This window comes from Lipotes vexillifer, unplaced genomic scaffold, assembly GCF_000442215.2.
Source record: "Lipotes vexillifer unplaced genomic scaffold, Lipotes_vexillifer_v1.1 scaffold7, whole genome shotgun sequence".
In the NCBI taxonomy this organism is placed as follows: domain Eukaryota; kingdom Metazoa; phylum Chordata; class Mammalia; order Artiodactyla; family Lipotidae; genus Lipotes; species Lipotes vexillifer.
The window spans coordinates 4,611,874-4,636,735 of NW_006792683.1; the positions used below are offsets into that span (position 1 = coordinate 4,611,874).

The following is a 24,862-nucleotide window of genomic DNA, read 5'->3' on the forward strand; positions in this document are numbered from 1 at the left end:
ACTCCTTCTTTGGGTTTGGAGACGTGTTTTAATTAATATTCTCCATTTACAAAAATAAAACTCTGCTTGTCTGTCTGCTCTGCAACTCGCGGGGCCTCTACTTGTATTGACAGCACAGGTGCTCACATCAGAGTCTTGTCTCATTTTGGTCCTCTCGCACTTTATGTATCCCATCCACCTGGCAAAGCCCTACTGATGGGAATGGCTGGTTAGGCAAGAGAAATTTTTTATCATTTTATTATTTTAAAAAACCCATTCATAAAATTATCTCCGTTTCACCTGATTTTGAAATTGAAAGAAATCATCTTTGAGGCCCGTGAGGGCCTTTGATGGTCCCGATTTCTATAAAAAGCTAATTATTGTAACTGTGGCTCTTGGATAGACTGCAGAGCAGAAAGGTCTGCTGTAACAGTGAACATGTGGAGGAGGGGCTCCTTTGCATCCAGATCCTTCTTCTGACTTCGCCAGAGAGAGAATATCCTCCTTCCTGTTTCCCTGTGGGCCAGTCTCTCTCTAAATGTTTGACCTAAAGAGACATCTCCCGCCCTGGCCGCTAGAATTCAACAGATGACAAACCTTTGAGGTCAGGAACCTGTCTTCTTTCCATTAAGTTAGCCCAACCTGAGCTGTGGGAGCTCATATTTGCGTTCTGAAGTGTTTTCTAATTTTAACACTCAGAGAACTAATTTTCCTATTAAGTGGTTTCCTGCACTTTCAACATTGTTATAACTTTAATCATATGATATAGTTGACGTTGGAAGCGATCTTAGTTACTTCTGGTGTTTGGGGAGAAGTTTTCATGATAGTGCATGTGAAAGGAAATAACAGAATTCCGTGATTTCACGAAGTGGACAGAAAAAAATCCCGCCGATTTACGGAATCCTTTGAGTGCTGACCTTGTACCTGAAAGGGCAGGGGCAAGAGAAGGAGACACGCATTCACTGAGGGGCTCCCGGGTACCAGACGCTTGGCGCTGTTTGCTTCGTCCCCTGCCGACACCACCTACGCTCTGTTCTATTTGTCTCTTCCTCCCTCTGATGACCCTTCTCTCTTCTCCTGTAACTGACTCACTCACCGTTTTCTGAGCAAACTTTTTACGCCTGATGGAGCAGAGGTAGGAGAGCAAGAGGCGCAGCAGGACGGGGCCGTGGAATGCACTGTCGGAGTCCTCGGAGGTTCAGAGAGATGGGAGCGCAATTTGGATTTGAGAATTAGGTCATCAGTGCCCTTCAGTTTTGTGTACTGCTTGGAGAAAAAGCCAGATTTGGGTGGGTTGAGAATTGAAGATGAAGAATTTAAAAGTATAGACTTTTTTTTTTTTGAGAAGTTGGGTTCTGAAGAAGAGACAGTAGCAAGAAAGTCGGGAGCTTCTAAGGAGAGTTATTTTGCGAAGGTGCGATACTGAAACATAAATACAGGCCAACGAGAATAGAGAGATGAAGGCTCAGGGAGAGTTTGTTTTGTGGGTGGATGAGGACTGCTTGGATATCAAGAAGAGGGCTACCTTAAACATTTTTTATGTGCCGAGCTGCTACCTCCTTTATTTCTCACAACATCCTTATTACAGGGGAGAAAATCTTTTCCTCTACCCTCTTAGGTTCAGTAAGTAGGGCCTGTAAATTAAACTGACAAAAGACAGATTAACAGGAGAAAAGGGTTGCAAGAAATTAAAAACCAAAGAAGCCATTAGGCTTGAGATTTTTACATACCATTTTAATAAAAGACAGTACATTGTGGAGAGGTGATCAGACAAAGGGAAAGGGGTCTGGGCTTGGAGGACTGTTATGTATATGCAAGGGGGTTTTTTTTCCTAGTAAGATTTGTTTGTGCAGTCATCTCTGGGCCATCTTTGTTTCTCCAGTGACAAGGGTTGTTTTCCTTCTGGTCCAAGAGCGGGGAGGGGGACACTTTCACAGTGTTTTAGGCAGAAAGGGGGAGGGCAGGGAGTTCCTGCAGTGTCTGCTGTTTCTTAGTTTTGTCAGGGAAAAATTAATCCTATGCCAGAGTGGCATATCTTGAGGTGATAAGTTCTGACCCCCTTCATTGTGAACCAGGTAAATGGCAGTGCCCCCATTATACAGATGAGGAAAGTCAATCAAGCATCTTGCCTAAGCTTGATTAGCTTCTAAGGGATGGACCTGGGATCCCATCCCATATCTGTCCAACTTTACAAAGGCTATTGCTTCTCTGTAATAATATATTGTGGGGACTTCTGTGTAGAAGCGTATTCCCAATAAACATTTCATGAAGCCTAGGAAATCCAGTGAGGCATTGCTCTAGCGCTAATTTCCTCCTTGAGATACTCAAAGCAATCTTAATGCCAGTTTATTGGGAAGAGTGTTCATCAGCTTCACAGCTAACATCCTGTTAGTTAATTGGGGGCAGTGTCTGAGCTACCCTTTGTGATCAAGAGTGTAATAACTTGAATTCTGATGTTTTGCAAGGTACAGTAATGCAGTCTAACTTGGGTCACAATAACAGCTGTCAACTTAGCTATTTTCATGGAGTAACTATAATACACTAAGATGTCAGGTACATAAATTATTCAGCTCACAATTCCAAAGTTTTCTAGAGAGCTTGTTGAATTTAGAGACAAATGATGTGACATTGGGAAAAGCCAGGGGAAAATTATTCAATATCACATGCCTTTTACGATTTAATTGCTGCCTGTTTCCACTCTGAATTGAACTCTGGAAGGCATTTTCTTTTCACAGTCACAAAATGCATTTCTCTATGCAGCAAATAAGATGTAGCTCTGGGGCTTTCTCAACGAAACACAATGAAAAGACTCAGTTGGAATTTTATTGTCTGTTGATAAACACTTGGGGCATGATTTCAGCCAGTTTCAAATGGATTTATTTTTAAACTCGGTTTCTGTAAATTGTACTGACAGTAAATAATCAAATCAGATGATTATTCTAATAGAGAAAACAAACACAATAGAACTAACTGCTTGTATTGCTGTGTCCTGGCCTTTAGGCGTCTTGGCTGAAACATGTTCTCTTGATGGGGCTTTACAGGGACCTGGGAACATAGCAAAATGCCACCCAGGCAAGAAAAAGACAGTTGCCATGCTGACTGTAGAGTATAGAATATTTCAAGATCGAATCCTCAGTTATGAGAAGGCTTTGTTTCTCTTAATTAAGGCTTTGTTTCTCTTAATTAAATCAGGGTGCAGACCACACCAATTACTTTCCAGAACACACCAGGTACATGAAAACTGGGACTTGAAAATTTCTGCAGCATACTTTTCATCTTCTTTCTTCCCGTTAACACTGTGCTGGTCTCCTTCACAAAATAGTAGGCGCCTCAGCAATATAGCCAGTGTCCTCCCAACTCAATAAGGAATTTTTCTCACTCTCTCAGTGGGGTTTTGCTCCGAAACATGGCACGTGAACTCAGTGCCTGGCTCGTTCCTCTTCTGGACGGGGAGGGGCTTCAGGAATGGCGGGTACCGTGTGCTGTCTGTATGCTCCAGGGCTTGGCACAGGGCAGATCCTCAGCGAATGGGCGTTGCATGGAACGAAGCCCCCGAGGTCTCAGTGTTCCTTTATGTGCTGCATTGCATCTTCACATTTTTTTGAGCTCTCTATCCAAATAACAACAGCTCACGAGCATGCCAGAACTCATAAACGTTCATTGCTGATGAGGATTTGCTTATGGGAAACGAGTGCCTCAGAGCGTGAAGTTGAGGCTTTAGAAGGGAGATGTCTGGTCCCTCTGGGACTGTTGCAGTGGTTCTGACCACGTGTTCATTTTCTCGCACTTGGGACTTGGGAGTGAAGGGGTGGCTTGAGGAAGCTGTCAGATGGTGTTTAGACGCTCAGGCTTCCTTTCGGAACACTCAGGTCTCTGAGAAATGTCCTAATGTTAAATGTCCATAAATTGGGTCAGCGTCAGGTGAGTTTCAAGTAATTTCTTAGCCCTCCGTACAAGTATCTGAAGCTTATCCAGAAGCGTTGGAACAAACCTCCCATCTCCATCTTAGTGATTCCTTTTGAAATATATTTTTAAGGATAAAATGGAATTCTTAGTAACCGATACTGTTGAAGAGGAATCCAGTTGAAGGATGATCCATGGCTCTTTGGAGAAAATGGTTCAGTTTTTCTGCAACCAGGAACATTAGTGAGAGCCAGACATTCCCCTCTGGCCAGCGGTTCACACTCTCCCAGGCAGAGGCGTCGGATTTCTATCCCCTTGATGGCGATCACATCAGTGCCAAGCTGCAAAACATTCTCTCTGGCTCCATCCCAGCCCATTGCTGACGGGAGGTGCAGGGCAGACAGCTCTGAAGTATCAGCGGAGTGGTTTCTAAAACATTCTTGTTTTAGCAGAAATGGATGCAGTGGACGTTCACGGCGATTCCTTTTTCCCAACAGGTTCTTAGCATGATTATCAATGCAGCTTACAAACCTGGAAGGGTATTACGGGAATTACAGCTGGTGGAAGACCCACACTGGAATTTTCAGGAGGAGACACTGAAGGCCAAGTAAGTGTTTTCAATTCTGGAAAACCAGGGTTCTCAGCGTTCTTTGCCCGCCTGTTTGAAGCTTGTCCTTCCTCTTTTTCACATGGCCCAGAGAAGTGGAAACCAACAGAAGGCTTGTTGTTCTGCAGTTCTGTGCACCACACACAGAGTTTATTGTCTTAAATATTCAGAATAAAAATGTACTGATGGGTTGTTTGATCCAAAGGGAAACATTTATATAAAGAGAGGATTTCTCTTATCATTATTATATGTTTTTCATTAACAGATCTTAATATCTCATACTATAGAGTTTATGCCAGATACAGTGTTCCTTACTCTGTGACTTGACAGTTTTGAAAAATAGGAAGAACCAATACCTCTCTGATTTTGGTTAATAGGCTGTAGCTGGACATGTAGTTGGTCACTTATTTTATTTGGAAACAGGCTAATTGGAAAGGTCATGTTTGCTTTGCTTTACGTTTCTCGAACTCTGAAATTGGGAACACCCGCTGGCCTGCTTTGCGAGAACTCAGTTGTTTAGGAGACAGACGGAAAAAGACCCATGTCTCAAGATAACTTTATGTTTAATAATAGTTTTGGTGGTTTGAGAGGGCTTTTAATATCCACTTAATTCTTTTCAAATGGAATAGAGATCTTCATTGGTCCACTTATAATGGTGTCAAAAGGTATCACTTAGCTGTAACATTTGGAAAATGATGCTGTTTAAACAGTGAACTACTTTTCAATGGCTAGAGCATACCTAAGCCCTCCTTTAGGGAAAGTGCCTGTCCTATTTGTAGTGAAAATTAAGGAATATTAAATAACTTATATGACCAGTGGTATTTTCCTCCATGGTTAACTTACACCAGAACTGAGTACAGACGTGGGGAAATTCAGTTACTCGCATTCATTGTTAGTTATCCACTCAGCCTTTCCTGTGTCTTTTTTGAGCGTCTCTATAATTTTAGATTCAACAAAAGTCAGGTATGGTCTAATGATACTTCACTAAACCACAAACGTTAAAGGGAATACATGTAAATAAGGAGAGTTTTGGTTTGCTGGAAGGTGTCGTGTCAATGAAGGGTGACACCATACCTCACCCTTCCCTTCTTTCCCAAGAAATATTTAATTGAGCTTCACCTGTAGTCCAGAAAAAAATAAAACATGTTATTTTTCCAATCTAACATTCTGCATTTTTCTACTTTATATAAGCTGGAGATCATCAGACACAGTAGAATACTTTGTTATAATGTCGATTCATACTGGTAGTGGTGGCAGGAAACCCAGGCAAGTATTTATAGAGAGAAGCCCTTCATATGTCTTGTTTTAAAATTTTTCTGTAAAATTCAGTACATCCAAAATACACCCAAGGATATGGAAATAGTAAAAGTACAACAATCTTAAATTCCATTAAAGTCTCCCCTGCTCCCTAAGCTAGCCAGAAACTCACTCCGGATTCCCAGAGTGACAGGGAGAGTTCATTTTGCACTGTTTGCACTCATTTTTCCATTGCCAAGCTGATCAGAGCTTTTATGAAACCAGCCTGATACAATCAAAACAGACACAGCATGACCCAGCCCTGCTGTATCGTAAAGGCAACGTATTACCTATTATATCAAACATGACAGCGCGTTCCTTAGCAGAATCTTACACAGCAACTTATAATGAGAAAATGTGTGTCTGAACTGGATTTCAAGTGTCTGGATCACAGTAGCATCTTAAAGCAGCTGCTAACAATGACAGATTTACAGTCAGCGGGAATATCCCTTATAATACTACATGTTGAGTCACCTCTTTCCTTCTGATGTAAAACGACAACGTTTTGAATCTTGATAACTTTGATGTTTTCATTGGTGCAAAAGGGAGGAGAGAGATTTGACTTCTTCCCATTTTGCTGAAAGGCTAAGATGCTTTCTTTCGTGAATAAATTAACTCAGCGAGGGCGGAGACATGCGTTTAAGGCATTCAGTTGTCTTGGTTGTGGTCCTTGAATTATAAAACCACAGAGAGTGTTCTCAGTAAGAAAGGGCATGAGATTCTTCTCTGTAGAGCTTTGGGAACGCTGTCACTTAGCATCTGGGGGTTCTGATTGGTTTTTTCCTCTTCTGAAAAGACCCATTTTGTTGAGAGGATAGGGGTGACATTGACAAGGGTTGATCTGTAAATAGACGAAAAATGAACACTGTCATCTATAGTTGTCCCCCAGTGATTTTGCCTATTTAGCCAACAACCATACCTTTTATACTAGAACAAATTATCGAAATGTTTGAACAGTGTATAAGAAGCCTATCATATAATGAGTCTTCAACATGGACTGAAAGGCAGAACCAGGAATAGCTTGTGCTAAAGGAAAAGGGGATGCTAGTGTAGTTCACTTCAGCAGCTCTGGAAGAGGACATTGTTTCTTTCCGATGGATTGAAGTTACTAAATTGACCTACGTTATTTAGAATTTCGGCAGGAGGAATTTAGGCTATACCTGGCTATACCTTAGGGGGATTAAAAAGAAATCCAGTCCTATGCTTTTAGAGACATTTACTTGTGTTTTCCAACATGTTATAGAATCTTCCTGAGGGGGAAAAATTGTTAACTCTTGTTTGAATGGCTTTTGTGACAACCTTTATAAAAGCCAGGCGGAGGTTTAATAGATTTTCCCAGTCTCCTTTTGTTACACTTATGCAGAATATTTAAAGTGGAAATATCCTGATGTAATTTTGAGTGAACTAGATTTCATTATCACTTAGGCAGAAGCAAGGAGATAAAGTCAAATCTTTACTTATAGGTGAGTCATGTTCAGCTCTATGGAAACGATATTTTGGTTTCTTTTTTCATAAGCTATGACAATTTTGTATGTGTTTTCATTTATTTTACCTTTTGGGGGGCATTTATTCATGCCCATGCTTTATGAACAGTAAGATGTAATATTTGACTATCAAGGAGATATATGTGAAAAAGGATTCCCAAACTGAGAGACTTTTCACTGAAAAAAGATTTTGTTGGTTCATATGTTAATTTTTACTTTGCTCAGATTTGTGAAATTTGCTCTCGTGAAAATGTACGCTGTAAAAATTACGTTAAGCAAGCGGGTGAACCCATTTCTGAAGAGAAGACTGAATTTCGGTGTGTAATAAATTCATCAGGTTATGGGCGTGGCGTTCCTGGGTCACACACAGACCAGTTTAGGATGTTCTGAATTAGAGGTTGTCTTTCATAAAATAAACACCCACCCCATTTATCACACAGAGTTCCCATGACTTGAAATACAGAAATAGAGAAGGAAGAGAGAAATTTCTGAGGTTGAATACCTTAAGACTGAAAGCTAGTGTTGCACTGACCCTAGCTCTAGATTAAGAATCTGTGACCAGTGAAGTAAAAGCTTTGTTTTGAAGGAAGTCGGGGCCATCTCTTACTATTTATTGCTAGTGAGAAGAGCGATTTTTCTCACTGTGTGCCACGCATCCTTATTTCTGCAGTTATCATCTTATTTTCCCCTTTTAATTCTTCCTTAAATATTTGAGGATGTGAATTCACCTTGACAGACTGGAGCCTTATTCTCCACTGTCACCATAGTCCTGTCACAAGTAAATCTTGCATCACAAGATTTTTAAAAAAGGTCCTGATGTGGGTCATTTTGAAAGATGAATGATAGAACTTAGGACAAATTGAAGTCATTCTGCTTGGATCAGTGTTGGTGTTTTCACTTTGTATTTCTTTTTGACTCAACATCCATTTTGATTTTTCTCAACTCTTCAACTGAAAGAGAAGAGACCGTTTTCCCCAGAGCTCTTGTTTGTCCATCTTCATCTGTCTGTCTCCACCCTGCCACATGCACTCACATGTGGACATAAATCCCTACTTTGGCTGATAGGAAATTATTGGAAGGCTACCCACACTTCCTTATTGATGTCAGGGGGAAAACCCCTTCATCTACCCTCTTAGGTTCAGTACCTGGGAGCCTGCAAACTAAACTGTCAAAAGACAGGAAAAAAAAAAAAAGACCATTTCTTTCCTGGTGCAATGGATGTACACACAGAAGTGCTCTATGATGTGTAAGTCAAAGGGACAGTTAGGGTTTGGAGCTTATACCTAAGTCATCCCTAACTTAGTGGGGGGGAAGGGAGTGGGGAGAAAAGGCCTCTGGGGAAGAAGAAATAGGTTTCTTTGGGAAAGACAAGTGGGTTTTTAGGAGAAAAACTGGGAGATAAGAAAGTTTGGAATAGTTTGTTTATGCAGGCAGGAGTGGCCTTTCTGTCTTCTTCAAGGCCATGAAACTCCTCCAAGAGGGGATTTATGGTAGGTTTATCCCTAGGATGAGAAGCGCCCCCGAAAAGAGGGGATTTATGGCGATCCTCATTGCTCAGAAATTTCTGCCTTTAGTCAGATAATGGAAACTCCAAGAAAGCTGCTTTCTGCATCTGTTGAATCGTAAACATCTTCCTCTTAAAATAGTCTTTGTGTGCACTCTGAGACTCTGAGTGGGTCCCCACGTTCACAGCAGGGAGGCAGTCCTTCCTGGTTCCTCCGTCGTGCTGCCTTCCTGTACTGTTTCAAAGTGTGCTCCCTGTCAGCCCTGCAATCACGAGGGTGGACAGCAGGTACTCTTAACAACCATTCTAGACCCAGACAACCATTCTGTTTTTCACTTCCTGTATTCACTAAATTACACGAGATAGTCAACACTTTATTATGATATAAGCTTTGTGTTGGATGATTGTGCCCAGCCATAGGTTAATGTGAGTGTCCTGAGCACATTTAAGGTAGGCCAGGCTAAGCTCTGATGTTCGGTAGGTTGGGTGTATTACATGCATTTCCGACTTATGATATTTTTAACTTAAGGTGGGTTTATTGGGATCAAAGAAGATCTGCGTACAACTGTGTAAAGGAGCAGGTTGACACTGCTGATGTGGAAACTGACAAGGTCAGCCTTCCTTGGTGGTTCTTTCTCTCTCAATTTTGCTTAGTTTTCCAAAAATTAACACAAGTGCTCTCAGCCAGAGCTACCACTACGTGCAGTTTTCCTGGAAAATAAATTATCGTTCAGGATTTCAACTTGAAAATTAGGGTGCACATCAAGGACATAGTTTAACAGGCCCAGCTATTTTGATGTATTCTCATTTCAGTGGACTCTTAAGCTTAATGAGATGTGAAGTAAATAAAGACATATGATCTGTTGCCAACTGAGAAATTTATCATTATTTTGTGCCAATGATAGTTTTAAAAACTGTATTGAAAGGTGACTCAAACCATTTCGAAGAGCTCACCTTTTCAGCCAGCATGGTTTACATCATTATTAAATAGGCATTTTGATGAGGGCTGTAGTACTTATTTTTAAAACAGGAGTCCATCCAACCTGCTTTCCAGAAGATCTGGTCTCTAGTTTTTCGTTGGTGACTTCACGTGGCTTTTCTTGGGGAGGAGAAAGGTTTTCTTCCTCAAGGGTCATGAGCAACGAGTGACACTATCTAGATTCCAGAAGCATTCTGGAGGGATGTTCAGTTACGTAGACCCAGGTGAGAATACACCAACTGGGAATCTTTATTTTGGGATCCTGTTTTAGCCTGGTCGCCACATACATTGCCCATGGTGCTGGGCATTTCTTAAAAATATTTTTGTGAACTCATAAGGAACAATGAAAACAAATGACAGAGAAACCACACACAACCTGCTTTGTTTTTAGAAAGTGAATGGGCCGCTTTGGAATCCACTGTACAAAATAGATCTGAGTAAGTGTGTGGTCTCTCCATCACTTTTTCTTCTTTGTTTCTAGGTATAGAGGCAAAACATACAGGGCCGTGGCCAAGATCGTCCGAACATCTGACCAAGTAGCGGATTTCTGCCGCCGTGTTTGTGCCAAGCTCGAATGCTGTCCAAATTTGTTCAGTCCTGTGCTGGTTTCTGAAAACTGCCCGGAGAACTGCTCCATTCACACCAAAACCAAATACAGTAAGTGCAAATCTGAAAAGAATGTTGGTCTGTGGGCCTACCCACAGACCAGGCAGTCATGTAGTTGGTGGGCTGTTTTTTTGTTTGTTTGTTTATTTGTTTGTTTTTGTTTAAACACCTTTTACATAGTTTTTCCTAGGAATTGCTACGGGAGAATTCTTTAAGGTTTACTTAGTAGATACTTGTTTCTCTCCTAGAATAAGGAAGGGATGGGGATGTCTCCAGCTCTGCTGCGACCACACTCCAGGATGAGCTGCTTTGTGGTTCTCTCTAGGTGTCAGACACTAATGGATAAGTGTTTGTTCACACCCAAGAGCCCCATGGCGTTTCTTGGCAGTTTTATAAGTGCCATCTTTACAGACCAAATGCAAGTGGATGGCACTGGAAATAGACAGCTTTAGTCCTGAAAGAAACCTACACTAGTCGGTCATTTTGCATATAAGGAGTTTGAGGTGTGGAGGCTGAGTGACTTTCCTCTAAGGTACTGTAGTGTGGGGATGGGTGGACACGTGTTTCACTGCAGGGTGGGAAACAGCCGCTGTCATCCAGGAGCCGTGCATTTGGTATTTTCCTTTGTATGCCTCCAGCCATAGATAAAGGTTCCTTTGGTGCATCTGGTTCTTTTATGGAATAATGGGAGTTCCATGTGGAACAGTTGAGGCTTTGGCTAATGAAGAAGCATCTCAGTGTTGATCATAATTGAAAACTGGACCCATAATAGGTTTTAGTTAGTTGATTATACATTCAAATGATAAAATACATCAATCATTATTGAAAGTTGGTAAATAATTTTCTAACTGTTGCTCTAGGTGGTAATACAGACATATAACTCTGTTATTGAATTCAGAAGTAATGAAAGTCTCCACTGAGAGAGAAAAGAATAAAGTGCATAGTTATGTAGTAGGTAAGGAACACTATTTGAAAGGACAGAAGGTGTCCCATTAATTTGGGCTGTGTGTTTGCCAGTTGGTCTTGGTCAGATCGAGAGATGGGGAAATCCTTCGTGACCAGGGCCCTCCAGTAGGTGTTCACTGTGCTTGTTCATTCTTCAAACTTCAGACTCGGGGGCAGCTGTTGGAGCATCTCCAGTGGGAGTGGTTGCCACCACTGTGTGCAGTGTTGGGGGCAAGGAAGGGGAGCAGAGAGAAACTCCTGAAATAACTCTAAGCTTGTTTGGCTCACCTTCTGTCTCAGTCTGCTCGGGCCGCCACATCAAAGTCCCACAGACTTGAGGGCTTAAACAACAGACATTCATTTCTCCCAGTTTTGGAGGCTGCAAGTCCAGATCGAGGTGTCAGCAGGGCTGGTTTCTCCTGGGGCCTCTCTCCTTGCCTTGCAGTCGGCCGCCTCGTCCGTGTGTCCCCACAGGGTCCTCCCTCTGTGCATCCCTGGTGTCTCTTCCTCATCTTGTCGGGATATCGGTCCTATTGGGTCAGGGCCTCACCCTTATAACCTCATTAACTGTAATCACCTCCCTAAAGGCCCATCTCCAGATGCAGTCACATTGGGGGTTAGGGCTTCTACATTTGAATTTGCGAGGGGTTGTGCAGGTGGCAGATGACACTGTTCTGTCCATAATAGCTTGTAAACACGAGGGCACTGGGGGCAGGTTTCCCCCCTGTGGAGCTGTTTTCTCAGAACTGTTTCCTGAGGTGTAAATGGGATGTGAAGTTTTTTTTGTTTTTTGGGGGTTTTTTTTTTGCGGTACGCGGGCCTCTCACTGTTGTGGCCTCTCCCGTTGCGGAGCACAGGCTCCGGACGATGCAGGCTCAGCAGCCATGGCTCACGGGCCCAGCCGCTTCGCGGCAGGTGGGATCTTCCCAGACCGGGGCACGAACCCGTATCCCCTGCATCGGCAGGCGGACTCTCAACCACTGCGCCACCAGGGAAGCCCGGGTGTAACCTTTTAATGAAGTTTTTAATCTCATCATCTCTCTCCCTGTAGCTTATTATTATGGGAAGAGAAAGAAGATCATTAAGCCCCCGATTGGAGAAAGCAGTGCTGAAAGCGGACATCCTAAACCGGCCAGACGCAGGAAACGACGAAAATCCATTTTTGTGCAGAAGAAACGGAGGTCCTCTACCGTGGGCTTTGCCGCAGGCTCCGGGGAGGTATGTTCTGCTCGGAAGCTCCCCGCATTCGATCGGGAAGCGCGGCCCTGGCTTCACAGCCAAGGCCAGGTTGAAGTTTGATGCTAAATGGTGAAAATCGTGAACTGCCAGAACCCCCTCCTTATTTGTCGAACGCAGACTTAACATTGCAGCGTCTCGGCTGGGAAGGGGCTGCAGGTGGGACCCGGGGTGGGACCATGGGATCCATCTTCCGAGGCGTCCTTGGACACATCTCAGCGGGAGGGTGACACCGGCACCTGGTCAGGAGAGGGTCTGGGGTGGAGTTGCGGGCCCCCTCCCCCGCCTTCCCGGAGGCCCCCTTCCCCACCTTCCCAGAGGCCCCCTTCCCCACCACCTCAGTGCATCTTCCGTCCTCCTAGGAAAGTGAAGAGGAGGATGCGGACGCCCTGGACGATGACACCGGGAGTGAGGAGACCGGCTCCGAGCTCCGTGATGACCAGACGGACACATCCTCGGCCGAGGTGCCCTCCGCCCGGCCCCGGAGGGCCGTGACCCTGAGAAGCAGCTCGGAGCTCGAGCGCCGGGCGCCCGTGGAGAGGACGCGGAGGGGCCGGAGGGCCCGGGCCACCCCCAGCGCCGAGGGGGCCCCCCGGGGCCCGGCCTCCAGCCAGGAAGCAGCGGAGGTAAAGCTCAGGCCACTTCAGCTGGCCCGTCTGGGGTCCCCCGTGGGGCAGCACGGAACCTCACTTGGGGGACCCCTGTTTAAGTTAAACGCTAGCAGCTGCTCTGGCTGTGTTGCTAAATCAGGGGCAGAAAGCTTGGTGATTCCATATCCCACAGAGCAGGACGGTGAACCTCAGGATGGGGCTTTGGGAGAAGTAATCGTCCCTCTTTTTCCGGAAGGTTTTAAAACCACAGGGATTCTTGCCAGGAGAACAGACAGAATAAGTCCTCAAGGTCTCATTAAACACTAGGCTTTCCCTCCTTAGGAGACCTTGTGATGCTATAAAGTGTGTAGTCGGGGTATCTGGTCTCCCCTGAGACCACGTGTTACACGATCAGCTGGAAGGTCGCTGGCACCAGCGTCACACACGTAAATGGGGGCATAGCGGCCTCGCGCGCCTACACCGGCTCCTGCCCTGTCTCCTCCTCGACCAGAGATCCCGCACTCAGCCCCAGAGCTCCTGAACTTGGGGGTCAACAGCGGCCATCACTGTGCCTTTTTTTTTTAACCTCTAAAGATACACAAGTCTTTGGAGCAAAGTCATAACCCAGACGAGTTGCTAAGAGCGTCCCTGGATACCGGCCGCCTCTGCACCTGTCCAGGTGCCTCGTGAGGAGGCCGCAAGTGGTCCAGAAAGCCCGGCTCCAGTCCTCAGGGTTCAGAGAGGGTCCTGCCAGCCGGGAAGTGAGAAAACAGCCTCCTGCTTCCCTTCCCTCTGCAGGCGGTGAAGCAAGAGGAGGAGGAAAGGCTGGTCCTGGAGAGCAACCCCTTGGAGTGGTCGGTGACAGACGTGGTGAGGTTCATCAAGCTGACGGACTGTGCACCCCTGGCCAAAATATTTCAGGAGCAGGTAACGGGGTTCCGCTGCGCAGCAGCTGTTCTGGTTCTGAGCCTCTGGGTCTTCTGTGTCAGCTGGCTTCCTGGGGCTTGTCCACGGCAGGGGGTGGGGTGCTTCCTCGTCCTTGGGGGCAGGGGAGCAGGACACCCGGGCTCCACGTGCGGTCCCACCTGCAGCTCCGTGGGGTCTCTTTGCTGTGCAGTGGAGACGGCAGCTCCGGCCTCTACTAGGGGTTCTCGGATGCCCCTTGGTGAGGGCTGGGTCTTATGCAGCCTGGCCAGGCTGGGGGTCAGGGCTCCCAGCTCTGCCTTGGCTGGCGGGTGGGGTGCGCGTTGTCCCGTGGTGGAGCAGTTGTCGTCTGAAAGGCTTTTGTCTCCCCAGCTCCCCCTTTCCAGTAGAGAGGACAGACTTCCGTTGGCCCTCTTGTCATTTGTGCCCGTTGGCATTTCTGGGCTGCCAGCTTGTGTAACACTAAAGACATAGGAGACCAACAAACAAAAGCTCAAAGCACTGGCCACCGTGTCAGATCTGGAGCCCCGCTGTCCCTGGCTGGTCTGCCTTCTTTTCTCCACCTTCCAGAGTCCTCTTATGTTTGTCTTATTTATAACATTCAGGGCTTTTACTTCTCGAGAGAAAGAGGGAGAAGTCTACTTGATCTTCCCAGAGGCAGAAGCCCTCAGGCCATTGCGTTTTATTTAATGCTGCTTTTGTCACTGTTTTCTTACCTCCTTCACTTCTTTCTTTATAAATTATTTTAAAGCCTATGGTATGTTAGGTACTAGGGTAAATTATGGATAAATGGGAGAACTATTGATACAATTTATACCTTAAAAGTTTTTAATCTAGCAGATGAAATGATATGCCATAAGGAAGGGGGGTTTTATCTATATTTTCCCTTAAGTTAGTGTGAAAATAAATCTCCACTCTAAATATAATCCACCTTGCACACTTCTCACTGGCCTCACATAGAAGGTTCAAGTGGAAGCCTGTCACGTGCTCTACTTGTTGCTCAATTTGTTGACGTTTCTTGCATTGTTTCACAGTGTATCTTTCACAACGTTGCATTTCACTAAAGTACTGTTTTCCATGTCATAAATTAAATATATGTCCATCTAGCTTTTTTTTAGATTATACAAACCAATAGTCGAGAAAGAGGGTAATTCAAGCATTAAATCATTAAGAAAACAAGAAAGGCCTCTGATTTCCCCTGTACCCGGTGAACTTCTCAGATTTTCTCCCAAGGCCACCAAAATGCAGTAATGAATTGTAAAAAGCAAATTAATGTGGTTCCCAGCTCCTCCCAGGAGAGGGGAGTTCTTAGTGTTCCCAAGGTTTCCACTGATGGACCATTAGCATCTTCTGTAGACACCCAGTAAGTGCACCGAACGAGTGAATGGTGGCTGGAAGGCCAGGCCACCTCCTCGCTGTCTGACACCAGCTGCACTTCCTCTCTGGGTGACACTTAAAAGCAGACAAAAAGAAAAAGGTTCCTTGTCCGTAAAGAACGTGGTGATGAGCATGTCCCTTCATTTAAACACACTAACAGGAAAGAAAGAATTGTGAGAAACGTGAGGACTCACATGATTTGGGGCTTGTTGAGAAACTGCATCTCGGTCTTGAAAACAAGAACAAAGCAGAAGGTTGAAATCCTGCTTAAAGCATTGCCCAATGCAGCATTTTTCCGGTCTGGTATTTATTACTAGCAGCACCTCGAAAACAGCATCGCATTTGTATACGGGACGAGTGCTGTTGACACAGATTTAACACGTGTTCCAGCTGGCCCTATGTTCATTCAGTCTGCACCCACTGAGTGTCTGGTACAGACCTTGGAATATCCACGCGGCAGATACAGAAGGTATCGGTCTGTGTTAGTCCAAGGGCTTGTTTTGAGACTCACGTGCCACTTTGAACTGACAACTGCTTTCCAGTTGGGCCTCTCATGGGACAAAGAACAGAGGCTATTTGTGCTGTGAAGGGCAGACAAGCTCAGTGTTGATTGCTTTCATAAATATCTGGTAATAAGCAAGAAGGTGAAAACAAAGCTGATTTGTGAAAAAGGCTAAAATACTACTTATACTGAATCATCCTTAATTGGACTTTAATCCCTGTTTATAACAACATCTCGGGAAGTTTCGTGCCTTCCCAAGCCAAGGCATCTAAGAAGGAAACATTCCCAACACTCGGCCACTTCTAGGATCAACAAGGGGCATCTGCTCACATCACCTAAAAGCTTGGCCTTACATACCTACTTATTTCTCTTATAAGAGAGAAAAGTAGGTAGAATTTAATTGATTATATCCTTATTTCTGTTTAAAGTTCTATGTTAGACCGTTTCATCTGTCACAGTAAAAGGCTGTTCCCGGCGGGGCTACCTGAAGTCAGTGGGCACCTGAGCATGTATTTTGTTCAACCAGACCTTTAATTACTAATTTGTTCTATCACCTTTGAAGCCAAACACCACAGCTCTGATTTGATAGGGCCTCCAGTGGGTCACTCCAGGCGTCGTATGAGTTTTTAGATGAATGAGGAGGAGCTGGGGGTTTATCCACCAGCATGTGAGAGAAATCACAGTGCGTGGAGTCACAGCTATGCGCCTTCACTCCCTGGATTCTTTTTTTTTTTTTTTTTTTTTTTTTCGCGGTACGCGGGCCTCTCACTGCTGTGGCCTCTCCCATTGCGGGGCGCAGGCTCTGGACGCGCAGGCTCAGCGGCCATGGCTCAGGGGCCCAGCCGCTCCGCGGCATGTGGGATCTCCCCGAAACGGGGCACGAACCCGCGTCTCCTGCATCGGCAGGCGGACTCTCAAGCCCTGCGCCACCAGGGAAACCCTAGTGGTTTACTTTTTTTTTTTTTTTCGCGGTACGCGGGCCTCTCACTGCTGTGGCCTCTCCCATTGCGGGGCGCAGGCTCTGGACGCGCAGGCTCAGCGGCCATGGCTCAGGGGCCCAGCCGCTCCGCGGCATGTGGGATCTCCCCGAAACGGGGCACGAACCCGCGTCTCCTGCATCGGCAGGCGGACTCTCAAGCCCTGCGCCACCAGGGAAACCCTAGTGGTTTACTTTTTTTTTTTTTTTCGCGGTACGCGGGCCTCTCACTGCTGTGGCCTCTCCCATTGCGGGGCGCAGGCTCTGGACGCGCAGGCTCAGCGGCCATGGCTCAGGGGCCCAGCCGCTCCGCGGCATGTGGGATCTCCCCGAAACGGGGCACGAACCCGCGTCTCCTGCATCGGCAGGCGGACTCTCAAGCCCTGCGCCACCAGGGAAACCCTAGTGGTTTACTTTTTTTTTTTTTTTCGCGGTACGCGGGCCTCTCACTGCTGTGGCCTCTCCCATTGCGGGGCGCAGGCTCTGGACGCGCAGGCTCAGCGGCCATGGCTCAGGGGCCCAGCCGCTCCGCGGCATGTGGGATCTTCCTGGACCGGGGCACGACCCCGTGTCCCCGGCATCGGCAGGCGGACTCTCAACCACTGCGCCACCAGGGAAACCCTAGTGGTTTACTTTTAATGAAGAAATTCCAGGATGCTTCAGGTGTAATCCACATTTAGACTAATTTCCTCCTCTTTCTACTTCTGTAAGCCCTGAATATCCCCTCTAAGGGACCGCCAACTCCTAAACTGACCTCTGTATCAAAATAAATGTGATTTTCCCATGTACTAAGTATATCTTTTATGTTCTGTATTTTATCTTACTTCATTTCTTAAAAATGAGTAGTCCATTTATGGTAATTCTGTATTTAACATAACAAGTGATTTGCCAGCCATTCTGAATTATAGGGGAGCATATTTCTAAAAATTGAATCAACTGTGAGGTCTGTAACTACATGACCAATGAAAAAAATAACTTCTTTGGAACCAAAACAAAAGCTATGATGAGAGGGATTATAAGGGGGGGGTCCCCCCGCCCCCTCAATTTTTCACTCCTTACAGTGGTGACTTGCATGACTTCACTCCAGTAGCTGGAATTTAGCTCATTATTTCTCACAACTCATTTGCTAAGATAATTCTACAGAACTCAAACTACAGTTTGCTGGTCCTTCTATAACTTGCACACCTTTATAGATTAAAAAAAAAAAAAACCTAATGATGTAATCAGCAGGTGGAATTTTCTTGCTAATTTTGTTTAACTCTCCCTTTAAATACACCATTCTTATTTCTAGTTAAACCACATTTTTATATTGCCAGCCTGGCATCTGACAGACAAATACCTCTCTGCCTTTGTAAAAACGCTGAGTACCCCTGAGCTGTATCCATTTTAGCATTCTCATCCAGAGTTTCCAAAACAGAGGGCTGAAATATATCCATTGTAATAAAGGGCAGGTTAGTTCTCTATGCCGAGAACCCCAGTTCTAGGAAATTTGAGGAAGCTCACAGATGCCCCAGCCTGTGTTCTCCTTGCCTTAAATGCCATTTCTAAATCTCCCATCGCTCTTCCAAGGATCAGCCGTCATCCGAGCACCTACATGTGTGCTGGCGTGGTGCTGGGCACTGTGGGCGTGAAATGGGAGGTCACGACCTTCTGATGCTCAGGTTTCTCCAAGTCAGAGGAGGTGAATCATTGAGAAAGCCCTTGATTTCCTGTTAGCCGATGATGTGTAAGATCTCTCCTCAACTCAACAAAAATTTACAGATAACCTATGTGCAAGGCACTCTATTAAAAGCTGCCTGAAGACAAAGGTGGGTAAGATGCTTGCAATTCTAAATGCTTCTGATCGACTGGGGACAACAGACACATCAGCAGCTGGCACAGCACATAAGAGACTGAAACAGTGTCATCCTCAGTGCAGGAGAGGACGCAGCTGTAGGCAGAGAAATCTGGGAAGATATAGCCTAGAATCGGGCCGTAGAAGGTGATGCCGACTGCGGGAGTGAGGCCGGGTCAGCTGAGCCAGAGCACACACGAGGGGTCTTTGCAGGAAGGTGAGGGAGGTGGGCTTACAGCTGAGGTCCCCAGAACAGCTGCTAGCAGCGAGGCTGGAGAGCAGGGCCGTGGTCCGCGTGGCTGATAGTCAGTCATGCTACCTGTCCAAACAACGTGTTTTCCCAAAAAGTGTCCCGGGAAAGAGCCCAGATTCTTTATCCAACTTTGTGAAAGTAACTTGGCAGTTTTACCACTTAATCTTGAGGCCCCACTTTATCTCAGGCATATTTTACGACACCTCATCATTTTGGGAATCCTTGCGTATCCATTGTGTGCTTCTGAACGCTGCGCCACACACTTGCAAACGCATCTTGTGTTTCTCGAAGTCACTGTCACTCTTCCAATGAGCTTGGAATTTGATAGCAGCGGCCCCCCTGGTGCTGACTGCACAATTAATTATAGGAACGCGGGACCAAGCACATTTGTCCCAACAGGCAGGAGGTCAGAGTTCGGGGAGTCATTTATGGAAGTGGATCAGACTCTGCGTATGTAAACCGGCTTGTCTTCGTGGTTGATTTAAGGCGCTGTGGATCCCCCAGGGTCAACACTTGGGCCGTATGGGAAGGAATCCATGGTCCTCAAAGCTCCATAAACACTGCGTTTACTCCCACTCTCTGCCCTGGAAAAGACAAACTGAAGGGCCATCTTCGAGTTTCTATTTGGGGATTTGGAGACCCCCTCATCACTGGATGTGAGTTTTTATTTTGAGGCTATATGCGGCTCAGTCAGTGCACTGTCATCGTCCTCATTTCATCCCATAAGAGAGTAGGGAGTCCTCAGGAGCTGAGGACTTGACTTAAAGGAGCTACTCTTGGTCCCTGTCAGCCTGCTTGAGGCACCTCGCAGGAAGCACTGGGGGGGGGGGGGAGGTGCATTCTGGTACATTCCAGCTCACCCGACAGATGGCACAGCTCTCCCTGCAGGAGCCTTATGACACTGCTTGTGGTGTCTGTGCTATAGACTGAATGTCTGTGTCTCTCCCAAAACCCATATGTAGAAATCCTAACCCCCAGTGTGATGGTATTTGGAGGTGAGTCTTTTGGGAGGTCATGAGGTCATGAGGGTGAGGCCCTCAGGATGGGATCAGTGTCCTTATAAAAGAGACCTCAGACAGCTTCCTCCCTGCTGTGAGGACACAGCGAGATGTCTATGAACCTGGAAGCAGGTCCTCACCAGACACCCTACTGAATCTACTTGATCTTAGACTTGCAGCCTCCAGAACTGTGAAAAATCCGTGTTGGTTGTTTATAAGCTACCATCCCATCCCATGGTGTTCTTTTATAGCAGCCGGAACAGACTAAGGTAGCCCAAGAATACCCTATTCTTTCTCCTCCACTTCTGTTCACCTTCCAGATTCTCTCTTACCCTCTCCTTTATTTAAAAAAAAAAAAACACTTTTATTGAGGTACAGTTGATGCACAATATCGTATAAGTTTCAGGTGTACAACTAGTGATTCACAATTTTTAAAGGTTATATTACGTTTATAGTTATTTCAAAATATTGGCTGTTTTGGGGCTCTTAATCCCCACCCCTGTCTTGCTCCTCCACCTCCTTTTCTCCATCTTTTACCCTTTTCTTTTACCCTTCTGTTGACTTTTAAGTTTACTGAGGCCAATTCTTCCCATTTATTTATTCAGCAAATGTTTAATGAGCACCTATTATGTGCCCGGCAGGCATTTTTCTAAGTGCTGAAGATAGAGCAGGGGAAAACAAAACCCCATGCCCACATTGATATGCCTTATCGCAAGGCAGTCAAACGTGAGGCCACCCTGGCTCCCCGAGCTGGGGTGAGTGTCCCGGGGCCCATCTCTGGCTCTGGGTATCTTTCCAAATTTGCCGTTGGTAGCTACTTGTGTAGGTGTTTCTGCTCCCCACTGCAGAAGGAGGAAGCCAAGTCTCACTCATTTTGTATCTCCCACATCTCCTTTGGGGTCTGACATATGAATAATTTAATAAATATTTGGCAAAGACATGAAAACAGCTTTAAAAGGCTTATAACACCTCCCCCAAAATTAAGATCCATGAATTTAGGAGGGCATTCCTTCTCTTTCCTTGGCTGTGGTGTGTCAGGAAAGTGTAGAAACTTTCACTTCAGAAAGAAAACCAGTGAGAAATACCGATTCACATCAGAGATGTGGATGCACTGAAATGCTTTTATTGAGAACTAGTTTGTGCATACAGAAGAGTATATGTACTGTTTGTACATATGGGGCCTATTAATAAAAGGGACGCCCATTGGGCTTCCCCGGTGGCGCAGTAGTTGAGAGTCCGCCTGCCGATGCAGGGGACACGGGTTCGTGCCCCGGTCTGGGAGGATCCCACGTGCCGCGTGAGCCATGGCCGCTGGGCCTGCGCGTCCGGAGCCTGTGCCCCGCGGTGGGAGAGGCCACAACAGTGAGAGGCCCGCGTATCGCAAAAAAAAAAAAAAAAAAAAAAAAAAGGGACGCCCATGAAAGCCACTAACCCAAGGAAGAATCAGGAACTTTGCAGCATGGCCGCATGTACCAAGGCCAGCCTCCCTCTCACACTCCCCTTTATTTCCACTGGCAGTTAATACTATTCTGAATTTTGTGTTTTTTGTGCTCTTGTTTGATTTCCAAAATGTTTCCCAGAGTAGCATATGAATGTCCCTTTCTCCTCGTCATGTAGAGGCCTCTGTGTCAACACTTAATATTGTCAGACTTCTTAACTTTTGTGGGTATAGAATTATATTGTAGTGTGGGCTTAATTTGCACTTTCCTGATTCCTGATAAGGTTAAGCATCTTTTCTTAAATTTTTCAGCATTTTTGTTTCATCTGTGAAATACCTACTCATGGTTTTTGCCTAATTAAAAAAAAAAGTTTATCTTGTTTTTATTGATTTGTAGTAGCTCCTTCTGTATTCTGCATACTGCTGCCATCCTTTGTCAGTTGTTTACGTAGCAGGCTTTTTCCCCCCAGTTTGTGGTGGTTTTATCTGCTTTACAGTAAACTTTAATGCATCCGACGGGAGGCATCCAAGTTCTGGCCAACGCGCTATCTCAGCGGACTCAGTTTGCCACCTCCTAATAAAGGTCCTTGCCTTCAGCCTCTCATCCCTTCCCCACCCTACCGCCTAATTCATTCTGATACCCTGTGGCCAATATTAGGTTGCAGACACACCTGATAAAGTCACTTATCTGCTTAACGTCCTTCAGTGACTACTTATCACACATCTCCAGAGTAAGTCCCCAGTTCCTGTCTGGGCCCATCTCAATTCTGCCTTCAGTGTCTCCCCGCGCCCCTTGAGTTCCATGCGCTGATGAACCACTTGTGTTCCCTGAGTCCATCCTCACCTTAATACTTCCCACTGGTCCCCTAGGTCTGAGTACCTCATCGTCTAATCTCTGAAGCCTTCCTTGACTCCTGTAAGGTCGGCTCTGTAGCCTGGCCTGATGGGGCCCGTAGCACTACGTCCATACATTAAGTTCCCTATATCATAGGGGTCTGCTTATTTGTCTACCTCCCTTAAGATTCCTGGCATCTCCAGGGCAGGAGTCTTTGTTTTGTTCAGTGTGGTGCACCCAGAGGCCTTCAGAGTGCCTGGCACCTAGTAGGTGCTCAATAAATGCCCGTTGAGTGATTAAATCAGCGACATCCTCCACTCAATGTGGTGCATGCATATGGCAGCCACCTTCACTGAAACTGACTGTGGAGAGTTACACAAATATTTTAGGGCTGATTTTCAATTGTAATTAATCTGTGTGTCCAAGGATAGCCATCACAACTTGGTGCAGATGTGAAGAGCTAAGCTACAATTTTACCCCCAAAGTTTAATTTCAGAAAACCATGATTGTAGTTCTACCACTGTCTCTTACCAGCTACCGTGATCTTAATTAGATCAGCCAGTGTTGCTGGCCTGCACTCTCCAGGTCTAGTTTCGATAGAATATATGTGGATTTGGCTCTGAAAGTGGACTCAGCTAACAGGCCCCAGGCCACGGGGTACCATTATTTGCTTCGTGGTCTTACAGGTAGCATGTGAAAAGAATGTAAAATAACATGTAAAGGCACATGTAAAGGGAAAAAAGATATAGCATCAGAAATTCATTGACAGTTTTATGAGTTTGTCTCCTACTTTCACGGCATACTCAAGGCCGCTCTGCTCACTTTGTGGTTTGACGAGGTCAAGTTTGAGTCTTGGTTGAGACGTGGCTTATAGTTGCACACATCACAGCCAGTGCTTGTCCGTAATTTAACAATAATAAATGGCATTTGCATTGATGCTTTTTAAGTTCTTTATTGCTTCCATACGTCTTAGGGGATAATAGTGCATCAGGGTGGCTTTCAAAACCGATCAAATGATAAATGTTGTTTATCCTTAACATTAGTCTTCGAAGGCAAGGCTAACAGTTATACCCATTTTGGGTTTTATTTGCTTTAGTTGCTTTCAAGACAGCTAAATAAACCGTTAGTTTAAGAAAAACTGCCTATGTGAAACTCACCGACATGTGGTCTCTGAGATACGTGCCTGCGTCGATGGTGTGGCTGCTGCGTCTCTGTGGCTCACGGCAGCCCTGGGGCGCTGCCTCTCCGCGTGGCAGAGAGCCTGGTGTGTGTGCCGACTTCAGTGTCTGCACCTGTCCCACCACGACCTTTATCATTACCTCGGGCCTGCAGGCTCTTGGGCCCTCGTTAATTTCCTCCAGAACATGAAGCCTGGGTGAACAGGAAGAGGGGTTGCCTTGACACTCAGTAACCCAATCAAACGATGTCTAGATAAATAAACCCGATTCTTACAGGAAGCAAGCTGGTGAAGAGGCAAAGCCCACTGGGGTGATCGTAAAGCCTTGCGCTGAGCCTTTGTGCCCTTTCTTTCTACAGTGAATGCAATTTCACGGTGACTGAGTGAATATCTCCATTGTGGGGACCCCTGGGTATGGATGCAGAAGGGCTAAGTAAGATAGCACAGGGAGTAGACCTCAGACCCCTCATTCTGGGTGACACAGGTTGTAAATGCGGGGTGTGTGTGTGTGTGCACGTGCACACACACACGTGTCCAAGTACATGTGTTCGCCTCTGTGGAAGATCGTGCTTTGGCATCTTCTCACCCCTTCTGATGGTAAACTGTCAGGGCTTGGCAGGGAAGAGAGAACGTTTCTCTTGTTCCTGGAGAGCCCTTTCCAGGGCTCAGGTAGTCACAGCAGAGCAGAGGGAGGACACCAAAGCCCAGGAAGGACTGGATCTCGGGGCCTGGGGCTTACCAGCAAGAGGCTGTGGGCTTAGGGAGAGCCCAGTCCAGCTCTTCATCCCCTCCAGCCCAGGCTGGTGAATTTCATAGCAGCCAATGTTATCTTAGCAGAAAGATTTTATTAGCCAAGAGATCAGGCAGCCATCAAGCCAAGTCGCCGTCTCGGCCCGCGCTCAGCAGGCTCAGAGGGAACGAGAGCCGCCCCCATGCTCTGGGCCCGGAATGAAGGCCGCCGTGGCTCACGTGTTCCCCACCCCCTGTCCCGCCTGGGCTCTAACCCGGCTTTGTCTCCTGGCAGGATATCGACGGCCAGGCGCTCCTGTTGCTGACTCTCCCCACGGTGCAGGAGTGCATGGAGCTGAAGCTGGGGCCCGCCATCAAGCTGTGCCATCAGATCGAGAGGGTCAAGGTGGCTTTCTATGCCCAGTACGCCAACTGACCCCGCCCGCTCCGCTCGCCATCCTGGTGATGCAACGTCTCGTGTCTCGAAAGGTTTCCGGGACTGGAACTTCCGTTTTCCCGGGATGCGTGAGGCGGTGCACATGCTGTGTCCCCACAAGGCAAGAAGCGCGAGGGCCTCCTCTGCCCACCAGCCTGCTCGAGGTTTCCACGTTTCCAAAGCACCCCGCGCCCTGCAGCAGTGGCTTCCGGCAGGTGTGAATTTCAGCTCATACCCTGCAGATGTGGACGTGC

The 24,862-nt window shown here is 46.2% G+C and overlaps 1 protein-coding gene across 1 annotated transcript in view; it reads left to right on the plus strand.

The window, feature by feature from the left end:
- SFMBT2 (Scm like with four mbt domains 2) overlaps window positions 1–24,608 on the plus strand; it is a 192,145-nt gene extending 167,537 nt beyond the window's left edge. Inside the window, exons 15-20 of the mRNA XM_007465810.1 lie at window positions 4,380–4,489; window positions 10,234–10,409; window positions 12,355–12,521; window positions 12,902–13,165; window positions 13,928–14,056; window positions 24,468–24,608. Of these exons, the coding sequence (XP_007465872.1) occupies window positions 4,380–4,489; window positions 10,234–10,409; window positions 12,355–12,521; window positions 12,902–13,165; window positions 13,928–14,056; window positions 24,468–24,608 (987 nt within the window). The remainder of the gene's footprint in view (window positions 1–4,379; window positions 4,490–10,233; window positions 10,410–12,354; window positions 12,522–12,901; window positions 13,166–13,927; window positions 14,057–24,467) is intronic.
- The last annotated feature ends 254 nt before the right edge of the window (window positions 24,609–24,862 follow it).